The sequence below is a fragment of the Mesocricetus auratus genome, unplaced genomic scaffold, assembly GCF_017639785.1.
Source record: "Mesocricetus auratus isolate SY011 unplaced genomic scaffold, BCM_Maur_2.0 Super-Scaffold_100024, whole genome shotgun sequence".
NCBI lineage: Eukaryota > Metazoa > Chordata > Mammalia > Rodentia > Cricetidae > Mesocricetus > Mesocricetus auratus.
The window spans coordinates 18,536,535-18,558,065 of NW_024429205.1; the positions used below are offsets into that span (position 1 = coordinate 18,536,535).

The 21,531-nt window shown below is 39.3% G+C and overlaps 1 protein-coding gene across 10 annotated transcripts in view; it reads left to right on the plus strand.

The window, feature by feature from the left end:
• Ncoa1 (nuclear receptor coactivator 1) overlaps positions 1 to 21,531 on the plus strand; it is a 207,711-nt gene that overhangs the window by 154,332 nt on the left and 31,848 nt on the right. For all 10 annotated transcript variants that reach the window (XM_013119840.3, XM_040730921.1, XM_013119838.3 and 7 more), the window contains 4 exons: positions 4,440 to 4,587; positions 5,821 to 7,150; positions 10,417 to 10,597; positions 20,825 to 20,942. In XM_013119840.3, the coding sequence (XP_012975294.1) occupies positions 4,440 to 4,587; positions 5,821 to 7,150; positions 10,417 to 10,597; positions 20,825 to 20,942 (1,777 nt within the window). The remainder of the gene's footprint in view (positions 1 to 4,439; positions 4,588 to 5,820; positions 7,151 to 10,416; positions 10,598 to 20,824; positions 20,943 to 21,531) is intronic.

Consider the following 21,531-nt stretch of genomic DNA (forward strand, 5'->3'; position numbering starts at 1 on the left):
TTGCTCATCACTCCTCCCTCTCTGCTACTGGGTTCCAGGAGTTCAGTTCAGTGTTTAGCTGTGGGTGTCTGCCTCTGCTTCTATCAGCCACTGGATGAAGGCTCTAGGATGGCATATAAGGTAGTCATCAATCTCATTATTGGGGGAGGGCATTTAAGGTAGCCTCTCCACTATTGCTTATATTGTCAGTTGATGTCATCCTTGTAGATCTCTGGAAATATCACTAGTGCCAGATCTCTCCTCAAACCTATAATGGCTCCCTCTATTATGGTATCTCTCATCCTGCTCTCCTCTATTCTTCCCCTGACTCAACCTTCCTGCTCCCCCATGTCCTCCTCTCCCCTCTTCTCCCCCTCTCTTTCTCCCAGCTTCCTCTTCCCAAAATGTTATTTTTTTTTTAGGATTTGTTTATTATGTATGCAGTGTTCTGCCTGCATGTATGCCTACAGGCCAGAAGAGGGCACCAAATCTCATTGTAGATGGTTGTGAGCCACCATGCGGTTGCTGGGAATTGAACTCAGAACCTCTGGAAGAGTAGCCAGTGCTGTTAACCTCTGAGCCATCTCTTCAGCCCCCAAAAATGTTATTTGAGGTTTATATAGCTAATATCAAGGTTCAGATGACCAAAAATCTTTTTATTTCAAACTCTGTTGAAAATATTTAAAATATAACTTACTTGCCTTCTGTAGAAATTTTGATTAATTGATTTTATTCATTGGTAATTTTGGAATCTTAGAATATCCAGGAGGAGAAGAAAAATGAACATCTGTTTAGAAGTAGTTTTTCTTTACCTAATAACAGGTTTGGTTTTTTTTTAATTGTTCTATCTAGGGAAACACTAAATAGGTCATGTGCTGCCACACATTGTCTACTCACTCAGTTAGTTAGATCGATAAAGCAAGCGTGGTGCAGGTTGTTTCACTGACAAATTGGTAAAGATCACATTCTGAAATAGTTATACTTCCACAGTTGCTCTGACCAGGGAAGTATATGTAGATACATTCCTCCCCTTGGTTGAGGCCTTTTCCAAGATAAAATAAAAGAACATGAAAACAGTTGTCAAGTTAAAGTTTTAGCAGGAGACTTCCCAGATGTCAGCAATACCCTTTCAGTTACATCCCTTCCTGCTAAATGTTCTAAAGGGTTAGAAATTGGGCTGGGTTTAGTTGCATACCTATGCATGTATAACTTAGCACTCAGGAGGCTGAGGGAAGAGGATAGTGAGTTTGAAGCCAGCTTGAGCAAAGTAGTAAGATCCTGTCTCAGAAGAAAAAATTTTAAAAGGGAGTCAGAAATCAAAGTTTGCAAAACTTTGATCAGAAACAAAGTCAGGAGACCTGGGATAAAAATGTAATTCTGAAATCTAATCTTGAAACCTACTTAAAGGGAAGTTTTAGTATATAGAATAAGTGTTTATACAACTAAATCTATAATGAGTTATGGCTACCTTCCCCTTAATTCAAAATATTGGTAGTGTAGTATACATACTGGAAGATATTAGTATAAATATTGTTTAATAATTGACTAAATGCATATGATTTGGACCATTTGTACTCTGGAAACTGCTTATTTTTCTTTGTTGGTTATGCAGGAATTTTTCATTCAAACCCTATTATGTACTAGCACCGTAATGTCACTGACTCCATTTTAGTGGTGAATAAACTAACAGTGGGCTGTGGTTCATTTCCATTAAGTCATAGACTTATAAGGAACAAAGTCAGAAGGTCATGTGTGAGTCTGAATCCTAACCTTATTCCTCTCTTTGTTCATGGTGACTTCCTGTTTACTATCTCCTCATTTGAGCAAATGAGCATCAGAATTCTAGTTATCTAGAGAGTCATATTATATTTTAATAAATTGAAATCTTAAGAACCAGGAGTTTTTCTGATGGTGGCACAGGCCTTTAATCCCAGCCCTCCAGAGGCAGAGGCAGACAATCTCTGTAATCAGAGGCCAGCCTTATCAACAGAGTGAATTCCAGGACAATCTGTCACACAAAGAACGCTGTCTTGAAAACAAACAAACAAAACTAGGGGTTTTGTAGCTCAAAGGTAGAATGCTTGCCTAATATGTGTGAGGTCTGAGCTGGATCCCCATAACGGGAGTAAAGGAAACTTTGCTATATCAAATAATTACCTTTTCTTCTCATTTCAAAGAATAGTTCTCAATGAATTATAGTCCATTCATTATCATCTATAATAATCTGACTTTAAAACTTTAAGTATGATACTTAAAATTATTTCCCAAATTTCTAATTTTTTACAAGTTTATGCAGAATGATTAACCAAAGACTATGTTTCTCTAATCCATATTAAATACCCTAAGGTTCCTATGTTATCCCTAGTTTCTGGCTGTTTCTCATTTGCAATTGATTATCAATAAGGAATTTCCTCATAATCAATTTCCATTATAAAATTAAATCTTTATTCCTATAAGAGTAAAACATAAATTGAGATATAATTATTTGAAAACATGCCTAAAATTGAAATTCTCTTCTTTGCAAAGAGTTATGGCATCCAATCACATGCCAATACTAGCCTAGTTACGTGAGCTTGAGACTGAATATCAATCAGTCAGCACTTACTGCTGGGTGACTTTATGGCAAAGCATAGGTCAGTGGAGAACAGAAAACAAGGGGGCTAGAACATCAGCCCTTACACTAGCTAATGAAGAATGGTTTGTAAAAGGCACTTGAAAAAAAACATTTAGGAAGTAAGAAGAAATAATGTTGAAAATGAAAGGAGTCAGTTTGATAGCCACTAGTTCCTTGTGTATGTCAAGGCTAAAAATGTGGCTAATGTGACTAAGGAAGTAAATTTTGTGTTCATTTAAATGAACACATGTAGGCTAATGCTGCTGTGTGGAGCATCTCTGTGAAGTAAGCAGTGTTTCAGGAGATCTGAAAAGTGAGCAAGATAAAAAGATGGAAAAAATGAAGTAAAACAATATAAGATGTGTCATCTGTTTTCTCTGGCCCTTTAAAATCTCATGTAAATAATTTATTGTATAATTCCACTTTTCTGCTGAAGTTGTGTTTTTCTAAATATATTATTTAAAAGATAAAAGCAGTTGGGATTGTCAACATCGTTTTCGGACTGACTATAGCAAAAATTTGCTTATACCCTTCCACAGAAATTACCAGTGTCCATTAAAGATTCTTTTCATTCTTTGTTAACTCCTGAATTTCTCCACATACTGTATTTGGCAAGCATGGCAGTGGCTTAGCTGAGAGTGCACTAAGTTTACATCCTTTTTTATCTACATGGGCAGATTTATCATAAAGACTGCCAATTTTCACTAGACTCTCCCGCCTCAGTCAGTACCAGATACCAAAGATTAAAAGAACATGTCTTGTCTTATCTTGAGTAGTATGTAGTGTGAAAAATATTAATTGATCATTTTAAATCTCTTCTATGTGATATTTAAAGTATAATTAAGCAGCCACACTGGCACAGGTTTTTAATCTTAGGCTTAGGCAAGAAAAGTATAAGTTTAAGGCCAACTTGGGCTATGTGGCAAATTCTGGGCCAGCCTGAGCTACATACAGAAACTTTATCTCAAAAAGTAAAATTTCTTCAAAACATTTCTTACAGGCTTAACTTTAACAGTCATTTGTGATAGTAGTTCTTGTATTTAAGTAGGTGTTACTTTTTTAACCTTTATATTGCCAAATCTATTAAGCCTCAAGATAGAATTCTATGGTGCTTCTAAAATATCAATGACATTTCAGTCCTTCAGTCTTGAATAGTCTCAACATATTTCACAAGCACTTATCCCAGTGGTTAGATTCTTGTCTGAAGTTAGTAAAAGCTTAAGACAGAACTTATGTGATATTGTTTATAAAGTAATTTCTCTGACAACCTAGATTTTATCTTAATTTGCTTATTAAACTTCAAAAATTATGACATCAAAAATAATATAGATGTGTGTCTACATGTATCATTTGTCAGATGGGACCTAACGATTTTCCACAGGAAATAAAGAACTCTGCAAACCCCTTAAAATAGAAAGGATAAACTTCATGGTATATGAATTATATCTCAATAGCCAGACAAAAATAGTAAAAGATAACCCTGAAGGCAAAAGGCAGAGAAGCACTTCCCACTACTTTAAATGGAGACTTAATAAATTGAATAACTTTCCTATCATAGAGAATGATTTAAGATCTTACTAGCTTGGGTTAGTCACAGTCTTAATTTATGTCAGGAGGCAGCCTTTCAAATTAAACTAAGTTAAAACTTGTCAAGTGGTGCATATTAACTGGAATCCCCCCACCCCTGCACACACACGCCCAAATATCTGGACTATTCTTGAGTCAGAGCAGTCAGCAATTGGGAATTTTCAATGAGGTTGTTTGTAGAAATAAGACCTGGTAACTCTCCTTTGCCCAGCGTTCAAGTGTCAGAATTTTAACTAGGTTTTTCTTTTGTTTGAAACAGTGATGACTCGTGGCACTGCCTCCAGCCCATCCTATAGATTCATATTGAATGATGGGACAATGCTTAGCGCCCACACCAAGTGTAAACTTTGCTACCCTCAAAGTCCTGACATGCAACCTTTCATCATGGGAATTCATATCATCGACAGGTACTACTTATTTGGAGAGAAATTATAAGTTAGGCATAAGAATAGTATGATGAGTATATCCATAATTAATAATAGTTATCTATTAGTATATCCACAATGGGTTTAAGAGTTTGTTACCAAATAGCTTTGTTGTTCTTAAAGGGAGGTAGGAAAGGTGGGACTGAAAAATCATTTTTTAGGGGGTGAAAACAAAATGGTGCCTAAAAACTTACAACATTCTACATAGGCACTTAACAGTTTTAGAAGAGATCTAAGTGTTTATAACATCGTTATTTTATTTTCAAGGGTACTTTATTAGGACAACATTTATGGCTCTGGATAATTTATCATAGAAGTCTTACTCATTAATTAAACTCTCAACTTGATGTCTTTTAATATTGCTTCTAATTTGTTCCCTCCCTCTAAGTAAAAGTTATACTGATATACATAGCAAATTCATGAAATTATTCTTTTATGCTATTATTTATTTTAAAACCCTAAGTTATAACTGCATAAAATTTAGCATTAAAAGCAAAGGCATTTCCCCTCACTTCCATCTTTTTTCCATCTGATGTTTTGAGTATTGGAACATGGTAATGCCAGTCACAATCTGTTGTCATAGTTACACATTTGATTAAAGAGCTCAGGTAATACCTGAGTTCAGCATTCTGAATTTTTGTAGTTTTGACTGAAAATTTTCTTGTGAGTGGAATTAGCACAGTTCTTTTTTCATATTGTGATTTCTCTTTCAAAACATCTGCTATGTCTGCATATCACCTTTTTTAATTTTTGCATCAGTGACACAGTATTTTCCTTACCCAGTCTTCCTCTTTGGAGTTGAAATACTTAAAAGCTGTAACAGGGGAGTGCTAAATAAAATGCTTTCTAAATAAAGGTATGGGAAGATTCTCTTTCAAATTAAATTATTATTACAATACTAATTATTTATATTAATTTTATAAAAGTTTATTAGAACATCTATTGCATATTTTCCCAGTACCAAGAGAGGTTTATTTTTCACACAACCGAAACTGTCAGTGATTTAAGAGTCCATAGAAGCCATTTCCCAGGAAGTGGTGCTGCTCTCCACAGTGGTAATGGCAGTTCTATGGTTTTCTTTAATTTAGGGTGATACAGAAACTCTGTTTGATGGAACATCAATGATACTAATGGCCTTTCTTATAATATCACCATGAAAAAATAATAAAAACAAATTAAAATGATTGAATAATAATGTATTTTTTTCTCCCCTAGGGAGCACAGTGGGCTTTCTCCTCAAGATGACACTAATTCTGGAATGTCCATTCCCCGAATAAACCCCTCAGTCAATCCTGGTATCACTCCAGCTCATGGTGTGACTCGCTCATCTTCGTTGCCACCATCCAACAACAACATGGCCTCTGCCAGAGTAAACCGCCAACAAAGCTCAGACCTTAATAGCGGCAGCAGTCATAGTAATTCTAGCAACAGCCAAGGGAGTTTTGGATGTTCACCTGGAAATCAGATTGTAGCCAATGTTGCCTTAAACCAGGGACAGGCAGGTTCCCAGAGCAGTAATCCCTCTTTAAACCTCAATAACTCTCCTATGGAAGGTACAGGAATTTCCCTCTCGCAGTTCATGTCTCCAAGGAGACAGGCTAATTCTGGCTTGGCATCAAGGGCCAGGATGCCAAACAATTCATTTCCCCCAAATATTCCAACATTAAGCTCCCCAGTTGGCATTACTAGTGGTGCCTGTAATAATAATAACCGATCCTATTCAAATATCCCAGTAACATCTTTACAAGGTATGAATGAAGGACCCAATAACTCTGTTGGCTTCTCTGCCGGTTCTCCAGTCCTTAGGCAGATGAGCTCACAGAATTCACCTAGTAGATTAAGTATGCAACCAGCAAAAGCTGAGTCCAAAGATAACAAAGAGATTGCGTCCATCTTAAATGAGATGATCCAGTCTGACAACAGTGCTAATGACAGCAAACCTCTGGACTCGGGACTTGTGCATAACAGTGACAGACTCTCAGAGGGAGACAGTAAATACTCTCAAACTAGTCACAAGCTAGTACAGCTATTGACAACCACTGCAGAACAGCAGTTACGGCACGCCGATATAGACACAAGCTGCAAAGATGTACTGTCTTGCACTGGCACTTCCAGCTCTGCCTCCGCCAACCCTTCAGGAGGCACCTGTCCCTCTTCCCACAGTTCTCTGACTGAGCGACATAAAATTCTGCACCGGCTTTTACAGGAGGGCAGCCCCTCAGACATCACCACTTTGTCTGTGGAACCTGAGAAAAAGGACAGTGCTTCTACTTCTACTGCTGTGTCAGTGCCTGGACAAGCCCCAGGGAACGCCAGCATAAAACTAGAACTGGATGCTTCAAAGAAAAAAGAGTCAAAAGACCATCAGCTCCTGCGCTACCTTTTAGACAAAGATGAAAAAGACTTAAGATCAACTCCAAGCCTGAGCCTGGATGACGTAAAGGTCAAAGTGGAAAAGAAAGAACAGATGGATCCTTGCAACACAAACCCAACCCCAATGACCAAGCCTGCTCCTGAGGAAGTTAAACTGGAGTCCCAGAGCCAGGTGGGTGATTGCTGGCTTCACAGCATGGACAGACAGGTCTTATTTCTTCTCAGTTTTGCCTTTTCTGCTCCCGTATAGACCAGATCTGGATGGACTGTATTGTGTCTTCTTGTCAGCACTAAGGAATTAGTTCAGAAGTTGAAATCATGGAGTGCCCCCAGACATTCCTTACAAAATTCTAGAGCAGTGGTTCTCAACCTTCCTAATGCAGCGACCCTTTAGTACAATCCCTCATGTTGTGGTGACCCCAACCATAAAATTATTTTGTTGCCACTTTATAACTATAACTTTGTTACTTTTATGAATTGTAATGTAATCATCTGAGATGCATGATATCTGATATGCCTCAACAAGAGGTTTTCGACCCACAGGTTGAGAACCACTGCTCTAGAGGCTATAACAGTCCTCTTGTGTTTTTAAATGATGACCTTTGTTCCTTCCTCTCTTTCTACTATCTTTCTGTAGAGCTCACATCTTAGGACTGTTTTGCTACTGTCAGTCTTTTAAATTAAGCCATTCTAGAATATATGTGTAACTGCTACACAGTCTCACTCTGTAGACCAGGCTGTCCTTGAACTCACAGAGATCCTCCTACCTCTGCCTCCCAAGTGCTGGGGTTAAAGGCATGATCCACCACACCCAGCATCTTAGGACATTTTAAAATATACCATTCCTTGTCCTTCCTCCCAACCTCACATATTAAGTCCCATTCTGGGACAGAATCTAGGACTACATGCATTTTAAAAGAAGTTCTCCAAAGGACTCTGGGTAACAGCTAATTTGGGGAGCCTCTGATACGAAGAGAGAAATATGAGGAGATAGAAGTTTGCTTGTGCTGTGCTCTGCTTCTGAGCATCCTCAGCAGAAGATGGGAACTTAGAGAGTCTGGGTAGCAAGGTGTTGCCTTTACACAGCAAGTCCTGAGGCAGGATTGAATGGAAAAGAAACCTGTTTGTCAGGGTTAGAACCTTTAATCACAGCACTTGGAGGCAGAGGCAGGTGGATCTCTGTGAGTTCAAGGCCAACCTGGTCTACAGAGTGAGTTCCAGGACAGCCTCCAAAGCTGTAGAAAAACCCTATCTCAGAAAAAAAGAAGAAGAAGAGGAAGAAGGGGAAGAAGAAGAAGAAGAAGAAGAAGAAGAAGAAGAAGAAGAAGAAGAAGAAGAAGAAGAAGAAGAAGAAGAAGAAGAAGAAGAAGAAGAAGAAGAAGAAGAAGAAGAGGAGGAGGAAGAAGAGGAAGAAGAGGAAGAGGAAGAGGAGAAGAAACATTTAGGATGTTGTGGAACAAGTGTGAAAAATAATAAGCAGATTTGTTTATTGTGTAATTGCTTATAAACTGCAAGCAAACTTCAGAAAAAGATGAACCTTCCCTTTGAAGAGCTTTCATGTTATGTAGAGGTAGCTCACCCTTCACCATTGAATGTCACAGTGCAGTTTATTAAGACTCTCCATTGTGAGACAAGGTTCATACTTAATATGCCCAGACCCTTGAGTTTCTTGAAATAGCTTGATTTTCTGACCTGTCTCTTATAGTATCTCTCTTCCTTAACACATTCTCCTCCTGGGAAGGTCCTTAGCTTTCCTGAACTAAACCATGAGCCTCTCCCTGTTTTGACTTTCTTTACATATGTACTCTTTGAAGATAGGGCTGTGTCTCCTGTGTTAGGTACAATAAAACTAGCATTTTTTAAACAGAAAACCAGCTTTAACTCTTAAGCATATTAAAATATCAAGCTTTAAAAATAAATTTTAAAATATCTTTACAAAGTAATGGCACTGCATATCAGATAATGCTGGTGCATCTGTCTCAGTGCTCATGTGCACACATTTCTGCTGAGTGAATACTCAAAAGTGGAATTACACCACCAACTCATTGTTAGTAGGGACAAGAATTCCTTGGAATTGTTCCACATCCTTGCTGCTGCTTGGTATTGTCAGTCTTTTTTTTTTTTTAACTGTCAGTGTTCTTTATTTTTTCATGTTAATATTCATTTTTGTAATACAGTTTGTTTCAGCCCCCTCGTTAAAATAGCTTCTTTCTATTTGTTAAAGTCAGTGACCTTAGATGGGGAGGTCTCCTTGTGCATCTTTTTTTTTTTTCAGTTTAAATTTAGATAAGAAACAAGGTTGCTTCACAAGTCAGTTCCAGGTCCCTCTCCCTTTCCCTCCCTCCTCCCGTGCCCTCCCTCCAACCCCCCCCCATTATCCCCTCATTTCCCCTAGGAGGGTGAGGCCCTCCATGGGGGTGTCCATAGTCTGTCATTTCATATAGGGCAGGGCCTAGACCCTTCCCCAAGAGTTCAGGGTGAGAGTGCACCTCACATTGTTGGATGGGAGTCCAAAGTCCGTGTGTATTCGGGATGGGTACTGATCTGCTGCCCAAGGCTCAATAGATTACCTAGGCCTCTTCACTCACATTCAGGGGGTCTTGATCAGTCCCATGCTGGATTCCCAGGCTGATGCCTGGGATTATTGTCAGACTTTTAAACTAAGCTATTCTAGGATACATGTGTAGTAGCTCATAGTTTAGTTTGCATTCTCTGGTAAATATCCATTGATCATTTGGATATTTTCTTTTGTTAATTGCCTAGTCTAGCCATACCTTCTTTTTAATTTGCTTTCCTGTCTGTTGACTTTTTTAAAATAAGTGTTCCTTTTGTGCTTAAGGCATGGTTCTCCATTAGTTATTTGCAGATGTTCTCTCCGTGCTGTGGTTTCTATTTTCATTAATGTTTAGGCAGGGCTTTTGTTGTTATTATATTGTTTTGTCCTGGCTTTTATGAAGTAAAATCTTTAATATAGTTGAATTTGCCCATTTTTCTCTGATGACTAATGCTTCTTGCACATGTATAATAAAAAGACATGCTTGAAACTATTCATGAAGCATTACTTTTACTCGCCAAAAACTGTAAGTAGCCCAAAATTCCATCACAGCACAATGGATAATTATCTTGTAATATGTTCATACAAAGGGCTATTATTCAGCAGTGAAAATGAAGCCCCGGCTGTCCTGGAGCTCACTCTGTAGACCAGGCTGGCCTCAAACTTAGAGATCCCGCCTGCCTCTGCCTCCTGAGTGCTGGAATTGAAGGTGTGTGCCACCACACCAAGCCAGATCATGTAATTTTAATAAAGTTTGGCTCCTGTCTCTTCTTAATCCAGTCTCTGTCACATTTGATTTCTAGAACTGAAGAAAACACCTTTCTTCTTCATCTACAGATGAAAACATAAAATTTGCTCCCTCTAACGTTTGCTTCTCTTCTCAGTTTACAGCTGACCTTGACCAGTTTGATCAGTTACTGCCCACACTGGAGAAGGCAGCACAGTTGCCAAGCTTGTGTGACACAGACAGGATGGATGGTGCGGTCACTGGTGTCAACATCAAGTCAGAGATGATGCCTGCTTCGCTTCAGCCTACCACTGCCAGATCTGCTCCCAGGCTGAACAGTATGTGCTGGGGCAACATCTCATTTAAGCATTTAGTGGAACTGTGGATTAGCACTTTGTCTTCCTCCTTGATTGTCCTCCTTTTTGTCTTTTAAGAATGAAACATCTTTCCATTATGCCAAGCTAAACATTAAAGTGATCTTTAGACATATGAAACTTAACTCATCATTCATACTCTGGTTCTGACATGTCCCAGAGTAGCCTCAAGTTTACTTGTAGCAGAGGATGATCTTGAACTCCAAACTCTCCTACCTTCATCTCCCAAGTACTAGGATTATAGCATGCGCTGATCTTGTCTATTTTTAATGTAGTCAAACCCTTATCCTTTTGTAATTGATATTACAGTGAGTGGTTGATGGTAAGGAGAGTGATTTGTGTTTTTATCAGAGCATTTATCCCATAATAACATTCAGAAATAAAGTATTGGATCAGATCATGTTTTTCAAATATCAAATATAAGTCTAAAAAACCTGCTACAGTCTACATTTCCAGTAGGTCTACATAGTGAGACTCTGTCTGGGCAGAGGTGGGGTGGATCACAACATAGATGTAAGTATGAATGAGTGTGTGTAGATAGATACATAGATAGAAGATAGGTAGGTATGTAGATAGATAGACAGAATAATGAAGGAGATGACCAAAAGACAAATGGAAAACACAGAAAAAAAAGTTAAAGAAATTGCAAGACCTACTTAAGAGGGCCAGCTATCAGTAAGAATTCTAAAAATAAACAAGTAGAAGAAAATAGGAGGAAGAGAAGATAATACCAAACAAAAACTAGGGGAAATTTTCTGGAACTAATTAAGGATATGAATCTCCAGATTCAAAGGCTTCAACAACTGCCTAATATAAAAAGCTCCCATACTACACCTTGTAATTGTTCAATTCTGGAGCATTATACACATTCTAAATACTCAGTTTTTTACAGCCAGGTAATGCCAGCACTTGGAAGGCAAGAGGTGGGCAGATCTCTGAGTCAACACAGTTTCTTGTTTGGCTTGATTTGTAAGGACTGGTTTGATTTTGCTGTTTAGTCAGGTTGTTCTGAGACACTGTTGCTCTGGAGCCTTGCCTCTATAGACCCGACTGGCCTCAAACTGGTAGCAGTCCTCCTGCCTCCCTCCAACCATGCCTAGACAGCAGAGCTTTTTTTCTTTTGAGACACTTACCAAACCAAGTGCAGGTGGGAGGAACCCCAGTTGGGGGTGGAGCAGGGAGGAATGTGCCATGAACAGTGGAAAAAGAAAAAGAAGATACCCCAGTCAAATTTCCTGAATTATAACCAGTGATAAAATAAAAATCTTTAAGACCAAGAAAAATGACACATTGTATCAAATGCACAACAACAACAAAAGCCTACTAATTTGTATATCCAGTACCACTTAAACAAAACAAAGGTGTAAAAGTGATGGAGGAACAAGTAAAACCACTTACTTCCTATACCCAGGATCACTTAGAAACAGGTAAACATGTTTTCTTTTAAATTGTTACCAGCAGGCTATACTACTCTTCAAAAAAAATAATAAAAAGAAGAAGAAAATGGAGATGGAGAGTCTTATCTGCATAAAGTGCTGGAGAGAAGCAAATATAAAAGGAAAGAGAGAACAGCCGTAGTAACTAAGAGAAAAGGAAGTGCAAGAATGAGGACAAGTTAAGAACTCATGGGAAATGAATACAATAGCACAGTGAAAGAGGGAGCCAGGAAAAGAAGGAAAAGGAGAGAACGTGAGGAGGGGAGATCTTTGTGGTGGCTGTGCCTGCCATTGAGGGATGTCAAAGTAAAAACTAAAAATATTGTAAAGTTAAAAAAATGATTATGAGCTGAAGAAGTTGGAGCTGGAGGGCTGGCTCAGAGGCTAAGAGCACTGGCTGCTCTTGCAGAGATGCCAAGTTCCCAGCACCCTGATGGCAGCTCACAACAGTCAATAACTCCAGTTTCAGGGCTCAGATGCCGCCCCTCCTGGCCTCCACAGGCACCAGGCATGCATCTGGTACATATACATATATGCTGGCCAACATTCATACACACAGACGTAAAGTATTTTGAAAGAACTGGAGGAGCTCCTTCCCGGGCCCTCCTGGATGACTGTGTGCAGCTAGACTCTTGTGAGTCCTTCCCGGGCCCTCCCGGATGACTGTGTGCAGCTAGACTCTTGTGAGTCCTTCCCGGGCCCTCCCGGATGACTGTGTGCAGCTAGACTCTTGTGAGTCCTTCCCGGGCCCTCCCGGATGACTGTGTGCAGCTAGACTCTTGTGAGTCCTTCCCGGGCCCTCCCGGATGACTGTGTGCAGCTAGACTCTTGTGAGTCCTTCCCGGCCCTCCCGGATGACTGTGTGCAGCTAGACTCTTGTGAGTCCTTCCCGGGCCCTCCCGGATGACAGTGTGCAGCTAGACTCTTGTGAGTCCTTCCCGGGCCCTCCCGGATGACTGTGTGCAGCTAGACTCTTGTGAGTCCTTCCCGGGCCCTCCTGGATGACTGTGTGCAGCTAGACTCTTGTGAGTCCTGTCCTCTCCTGCTATACATGGTGGTGCTGATACGCACTGAGAGCCACTCCTACTTGTCACCTTCATGGTTGCATTCACTTTATCAGCTTTCCTTCTTTCCAATACTGAGACCCACTACTGGCCCCAAAGAGCTTTGTGGCCTTGTTAGATTCCCCTTGGCTCCAGAGCCTCCTCGCCTCTTTTGTCTACCCAGGAGAGTCAATGCCCAGGGTGTATCTCCCAAGTGTGTCAGTACTTTGTACTGAGTCCACACTGGTGGGGCCTGGGCACTCTGCCCCACCAGTCTCGACTCTTTCAGACCTCACTCCAAACAGTAGGCCACCCTAATAGAAGGAGGAAGCAGGGAGAATCCAGAGCCTGTGTAAGGATCATTTATTATAACTACTTCATGGTCCATCCTTTCTGAACTAGTGCTTTTTTTAAAAATTTCTTTCAATATTAAATGTGCTTGCTCTCTCTTTGCTGCTACTGATATTGCTTGAGTGGTGAATTCTCACTATCTCTCAGTATATCTGGAAGACTTAGATTTGAAAGTTCTGGTAGCTAGCATGTTTCTTTAGCTAAATAAGCCTCTTTTCCTGACGGTGAAGGTAGATTTTAGTTGTAGATGTTTCACTTCTCAGTTGCTAAGAGGGAATAGAGATCAGCAGTAGGGAAACTCCATGTGGCAGCCTTGGCACCCTCTTTGGGAGACTCCCTGAGCTGAACTTCTACCATGAGTCACAGACTCAGCATTTTAATCCATGGGCACATTCCAGGGGCAGCTGCATCACAACAGAGGTCTGGTGGCAGCTGTTCATTGTCCTTTAATTGTCCCAGCAATAGCCCATGGCCTGTTCCTGAGCTGTTCTAGTGCTCTTCTGAGAAAGCCCATTTAGGAAAGTCTTCTCCCCCATGTCTCAATTTAGTTGAGTTACAGAATCAGTTTGTTTCCATCTGTGCTTTGTCCTTCAGACTTCACAATTCCGCTGATACGTCTTTGTTCCTTTCAGTCGTGAACTTTTCCCTTCGTATTTTTCTTATTTCACTGATTTTGGTTTTGTTCTTTTGGTTGTTTGTTGGGGGCTTTTGCTGTTGTTGCTTTGAGATGGGTTCTTGCAAAGTAGCCCAGGTTGGCCTCAAGTTCTCAGTAGTTTTCTTCTCAGCCCTATAGTGTCCTTTTGAACTGTCTCTAGATCCTGTCTTTGAGAGTCAATAGGATGTTTGATAATTTGAAGTTACTTTTAACCAAGCTCATTGGTCAAAGAAGTAATACCAAGGCTGGAGAGGTGTCTTCCTTGGCACTGTGCTTGCCATGCAAGCATAAGGACCTGGGGTCAATCCCCAGCACACAGACAGAAGGAGGTTCTCTGGGGCGTGCTGGCCAGATCAGCAAGCTCCAAGTTCAGCATGAGACCCTGTGAGCCTTTGGGTCACCAGAAAAGCTCCTCATGCTTTCTTTTTCAGTCCCTGGCCTTGTTGATGTGGCTGCTGTAACCTGTAGCACAGCCTTGGTCCAGGTCAGAGTGAATGAGTACGTATAGTGGGTAGCCGGGGATCTCAGCCAAAGGAACTCTTCCTGGGATGTGCCTGTCCCATCTCCTTCACTGAGCGGGGCTGTTGAGGTCCATTAGTCTAGCTTCTATGGCATCAGGGTTAATGATACTCTTGAATCATTGAAAGATCAACCACATATAACCAAGTAAAGTTAGATTTCACTGACCACATCCCAGTAACACTTGTGCATTCAAAGTTTTCCACTTTGTGATGAAAAGGAAGGAAACAATAAACGTGACTCTGAAAGCACAGTGGAACAAAAATGCTTGCTATTATCTAAACTTTAGTACCTGAGTAATCAGCTGAGTATGTTACTGAGTCATAGTTTACCCTGCCTCAACCATAAAAGTGTTCTCTCTTCCTGTCCAGTGTGGGAGTTAAGGTTTAAATATTGAATAGTACAGTAACCTTACAGATACAGCTAGTCATTTGAGGGTGTCAATCCCTCAGGAGTGGAACTAAGTCTAGGAATGCCATGTTTTACAACTTGCCGTGCTGTCTGGTTATTAATGCTTTCAGCAGGATCAGGGGTTTCCCTAGATCTTAAATTTGTAATAAAGTTTTGTAATATTAAAACAAGGAAATAAGAAGGAAAGTGCATGCAAGTAATAGTAAATAGGGTGTAGCTCAGCTGGCTGGGTCCTTGTCTGGCATGCACGAAGGCCTGGGTTCTGTCTCTAGCACCACATAAAACTGAGAGCGGTGGTACATGCTTCCAGCCCAGCGAGTTAGTGGCAGGAGGATCACATGTTCAAGGTAAAGACGGCTCAGCCTTGATCTTGATAGCAAATGCCCTTTACCTGCTGAGCCATCCTGCCATGGCAGTAACATTGAATAACATTGAGTTATTCAAAAGTATAATCAAGTTTACCTATAAAGAAACTTTTTGAAAGACTTGTAGACTGGTTAAATAGTTGCAGGAGAATTCCAGAAGCATCCAAGTGAAGAAATGAGCTCCTCCTACAGATGTTTTTACATTCCCTCAATATAGACATCCCTTTATGATTACTTTTTTAAATCCTATTAACTTGTAGATTATTAAAATATATAACTACAAAGTAATAAGTTCCACATGGAATATGTTTTTAGTACTTAAGATTCATTTCACTTTCTTGTTTTAGAGGTTACATATAGTGTGCATTTTTAAAATTTATTTTAGAAATTAAGATATTCACATACTTATAAATGCAAAACAATAACAATAAGACTATGTAATATTGTCTTTTCATTCTAGAAGTAGTGTCATATCTTTTTTGGGTTTTTCTTTTGAGACAGGGTTTTTCTGTGTAGCATTGGCTGTCCTGGAACTCACTCTGTACACAAGGCTGGCCTCAAACTCACAGAGAGCCACCTGACTCTGCCTCCTGAGTGCTGGGATTAAAGATGTGCATGACCACCACCCAGCTGTAATGTCATATCTTTTGTAAGTCTAAAAACAATATTTGGCAGACTTCTCTTTGTCGTCTGTGTGTGTACTCTTAATGTATATGTGCATACATATATATATGGTAGGGGGATAACCAGTTAAAAGCCAACCTGGGCTACATAAGCAAATTCAAGGCCAGCCTGAAGAAAAAGGCATGATCCTATGCACATTGTTTGTTTTGCACTTTAACCTTTTCCTTGGATGGCATGCTGTTCATAACTTGTGCATTCTTGTATCTATATGAGGGTTAGAGTTACTTAGAGTTGACTGGTGACTGGTATCTTTTACTGTTGCAGAGAACTATAATTACAGAGAACTGTAGAGGTGATTATCACTTATGAGGACATATCTGAAGTATAAATTCTGAGTATAAATGTCTGGATCAAAGGATAGGTACATAGGTAGTATTAAACGATCCTTCTCACAAATCATACCCTGATGCTTCTATTTCTTTGTATCTTTCTCAGTACTTTGAATTATGTATTTTCTTATCTTTGTAAATATTATGATTTTTTTCACAGTGTAATTTCAAATAATTTCTTTTACTGAATTAAGCTGACCATTTTCAATGATCTTAAGTAATCTCTTCATAGACTCTCACCATTTATCTACTTGATTATTGGTGTCTAATTTATGCAAGTTTTTATTTACTAAAGAAATCAGGCAGGCTGGAGAGATGGCTCAGAGGTTAAGAGCACTGGCTGCTATTCCAGAGGTCCTGTGTTCAATTCCCAGCAACCACATGGCGGCTCACAACCATCTGTAATGAGATCTGGTGCCCTCTTCTCACATGCAGGGACACATGCAGACAGAACACTATGTACATAATAAATAACTAAATCTAAAAAAAAAATCAGTCCTTTTCCTCCTTACTGTCTAAAAGACAACAATGACACTCTAACTGCCATGCACAGTTACTGCCAGATACAACACAAACTGAGCCAGAAGCTTCCTTTTCAACAGCTGAGGAAGATTAGCTGTGAATGTGAGAATGGGAAGTTGTTGGATCAACCATTGGAGGTAGTAGCTCAGGCAAAAACAGCCTCCCGAAAGACGATGCCTTCTCCTTGCTGCGCAGAAATTTGGTTTAATTATTTAATAACCTTTTTCTGGATTCATATAGCTAATGGGGATACAGAGTTTCTCTTTGACTAGATTGATGTGATGTAGTATTGAGCTGTTTGTAGAGTCATGTCTGGATGTCTTGAGCCCAGGTGTCCCAGGACTGCTAGACAATGTAGCAAACCCTCATCTGAAAGAATAGCATTATATTTGCCGGAATCTAAAAAAAGGTTGATCTCATAGGAATATAGAGCAAAACAGTGGCTATCAGAGGCTGACAAAATATAGGTAGCAATCGGGAATAGAGAAAGCTTGGCCAGTGGATATAAATGTACAATTAAAAAGGAAGAACACATTCTGGTGTGTGTTAGGGCATAGGGTAATTATAGCTAATAACAATGTGTGTTTCAAGATAGCTAAGATGCTAAATGCTTTTGGCACAAGGAACTGATAAAAATTAAAAGTGATGGATATTACTAATTGTTCTGAATTAATTATTCACAATATATACATTACATAGTACCCCATAAACATGTCTAATTATTCTGTCAAATAAACAATTAAGAATATTTTTTAAATGAAAGAATAACATTATATATGCATATGTAAATGCTCTACTAGCTGTCTCTGGGGCTCCTCCTTAAACTCCACTTTAGCCGCCTCTCTCCAAAAACTGACCTTCTGTCCTGTTTTACACACACACACACACACACACACACACACACTCATTCATGTTTATGGTGAGAAAACAAATGTTGACTAAGCTGGGCGGTGGTGGTGCACGCCTTTAATCCCAGCACTCAGGAGGCAGAGGCAGGTGGATCTCTGTGAGTTCGAGGCCGGGCTGGACCGACAGCCTCCAAAACAATACAGAGAAACCCTGTCTCGTAAAAAAACAAAAACCAAAAAAAAATGTTGACTAAAAGCCTGTCCCCCCACCATGAAACAAAACAGAAAACTTGTGTATTTCTTAGATTCTAACAAATAACTCAGATTTTTTTTATATAAAAGGCAGTTTCTTAAGGAAATCTAAAGATTGTATTGGCCTTAACGTAAAAACCAAGTTCCTTTAAGCATAGAACCTATATAAACAAAACTTAAGTGAATCAAAGTGTTTCTGTTGTAGATTTTTTATTAGTTTTTATTTACTAATGTTTGCCTGAACATCAAACTCAACACTTGAATCTTATTCTCTTTGTTTCTTTTTTGGGTTTTAGTTTTATTTTTAATATGAGATAAGGCAGGCTGGCCTCCAACTCTAGAACTTCCTGCCTTAGCTTCTCAATGCTAAGATTATAGGCGTATGCCACTATGTCTGGCTATGTTCTGAAAATATTTTAACTTACTCTCTTAGCATTTTTCATCAAGACTAGTAAAATAAGATGCTGTGTCCTAATATCAAGTTAAGTAAACTATCCTATTGCAGTGCTTTGTATTGATAGTACACAGCCATGCACATTTTCTCAAAATGAAACATAATTAACTTTTTCTAGGCTATATTTTCTTAGAGTTAGTATTGAAGATCTGCTGTTAAAGTAGAGCAATGGAACAACTTTAAGAAACTTGTGGCCACTGTCCTGATTTAGATAGTCATAGAAATCAAGTGATTATGGTCCTATCATTTGTTCACTGTGTCTTTCAGAATCTTCAGAATTCAATTTTTATATCCTTTGTCACAATTAGATTTAGTTTAATTAAAAGTTGTAGTTACATGCATTTACATGAAGCAAAGGTCAGGCTGGACAGTTGGCACTGCAGTTAAGGCCACTTGTTGCAGAGGGGTGGGGGATGTGGGAGAAGAGGGAACGGGGAGATTGATATATAAATGATTGTTTCTAAATAAAAAAAAGAATATTTGTTGCTCTTGCCAAAGACCCAGGCTCAATTCTTAGCACCTACATGTCAGCACAACCATAAGAAACTCGAATTCCTAAAGATCTAGTGACATTTTCTGTCCTCCAAAGGTACCAGGCACATAGGCAGTATATTTTAATTACTGTTACATTTCTGTGAAGAGACACCATGACCTAGGACAATCTTATAAAACCACTTAATTGGGGGTTGCTTACCAATTTAGAGGGTAATTCCATGACCATCATGGCAAGAGGCAGATGGGAATGGCCCTGGAGCAGTAGCTGAGAGCTTTACGTCCTGATCTGCGGCAGGCAGAGAGAGGAGGGGCATCAAGACTGGGCCTGGTATGGGCTTTTGAAACCTTAAAGTCCACCCCCTAGCATGTGTAGGCATGACTTCAGTTCCTAGGACCACAAAAACAGCAAACTTCAAGGCCCTTTTACTTCCTAAACATTGTTTTAGTTAACTAGGGCTTCTGTAACAAAGCACCATACATTATTTTCTCACAATTCTTGGAGGCCAGGAATCCAAGGTCGGAGTGTCAAAGTCCGTTTTCTTCTTAAGTATCTTTCCTTTCTCTTGAGAATGACCACCTTCCCTCTGGGATGTTGGTTCCTTGATCTTCTTTGCTATGAAGACATTAGTTACATTGAATTAGGAGTCACAGTAATGACCTGTTTACAACAAATTACTTCTTCAAAGGTCCTGTCTCCAGATCGTCATGTTTTGAGGTCCTGGATATTAGAATTTCCACATAATGATTTTGGGGTGGTGGAATACAATTTTGCTCATAACAATTATGGATGAGAGTGTATTCATTTTAGAAATTAAATAAATCTTATAAAGAGAAAAATATCTCACTCTTGCTGCCCAAATTGAACCAAAAAGATATATACAAGGAGAGCCTCCTAGAATTTTCTTCAGTATTTATGAGTTTATAAAAACATAATCTAACTCAATATAGTGTCTCAGAACACACTTTTTCTCTTTTACATTACCAGTATCTGTACCTTAATTCGTTAATGAATCCTTGAGTTTCTGGAATTTAGATTATTTTTTGTTTTCCCTAGTGTAAATAGTTCAGAGATAGCCATAAAACTTCCAGAAAGCTGCTGCATGGACTGGAGAGGTGAGGTGGTTTAATCAACAAGACCAGTGATTGCCTTTCTAGAGGACCTGAGTTCAATTCCCTGCACCCACATAGTGGCTCCCAACCATCTGTAGCTCCAGCTCCAGGGGACCCGATGTCCTCCGGCCTCGTTATGCACTGAATGCATATATGCAGACAAAACATCAAACACGTAAAATAAAATCATTTGTAGAGGCTTCTCTGGATATTTTTTCTAAAGTACATGTATCATTTTCTTCAGTTATAAAGCATAATCCAGCCTGCTATCACGTGAGCATCATAGACATTGGCTTTGCTCAGTGATACAGGTATCCTCTCAGGCTTGCTGAATAGCCTCGAGCTGCAGTGCCTTTCAGTGTCTCTTGCCTTTTGTGGATGTATTTTGTCTTCTGATTGTTACACTCATTTCCCAGTGTAGTCTAAAAAAGCAACTAACCAAAAGGATGCCATAAAATAGGAACATCTGACAGTCCTTGATTTCCTGTAGTGATGTCAACCTATGTGCCGGAAACACCCAATTTTGTTTTCATTCAGACACCTTTTCTCATTTACTTTTTAGTCTATGTATACACGTGAAGTTTACGTTTCCGAATACGTTCCCTCTGTTTGATCAGGATAATGCTTTGTGGGGAAATCCCACCCTCTATACAATGTGTTGCTTCTGGGATGTTACCTGATCCTCCTTTGTGACCATGAGCTCTTTCTCCTCAACAGGATTGCCTGAACTAGAATTGGAAGCAATCGATAATCAGTTTGGACAACCAGGAGCAGGTGATCAGATTCCATGGGCAAATAATACTGTGACGGCAATAAATCAGAATAAACCAGACGAGTAAGTGAGACACTTTGTATTTTATACACTATCAAGTATCAGCCTCTAAGCCAGAAACTACTCTCCCCAAACTGGATTCCAGTCTGTGCTAGTATTTTTGAGGTACAAATTGATGTGAATGTTTAATTAAAAGGGGGTACCAGAGGACACAGTCAAGCAAATCAAGCAGATTCATTTACCATATGACCATGGGGCAGATATACTTTGTAATCACTACAAGGTTGATATGATGTGAAGGTCTCATTTTACAGTTCATCTCTTGCATTTCTTTGATTTCCATGTATTCATGGGAACTATGGATAAACTGGTCTTAATATACCAATTATGTTGCCTTTAAAATTTTAGCTGTGGGTTATTTTGTCCATCATTTTTCTTTGTTTATAGCAAGAATATGTAAAGAAAGAAAATATATCTACTCAGGGTTCTGTTCTCATTGGAGTTAATTTCTCAATTAACACAGGTATCTGTATTTCACAACACAGACTACATCTCACATATGGCAATCAAAGGAAGAATAAATATATTTAGAACATTATCAGAACTGTTTTCCCTTACATTTTTTCAAAAGAGTAATTCTTTGTTATATTTC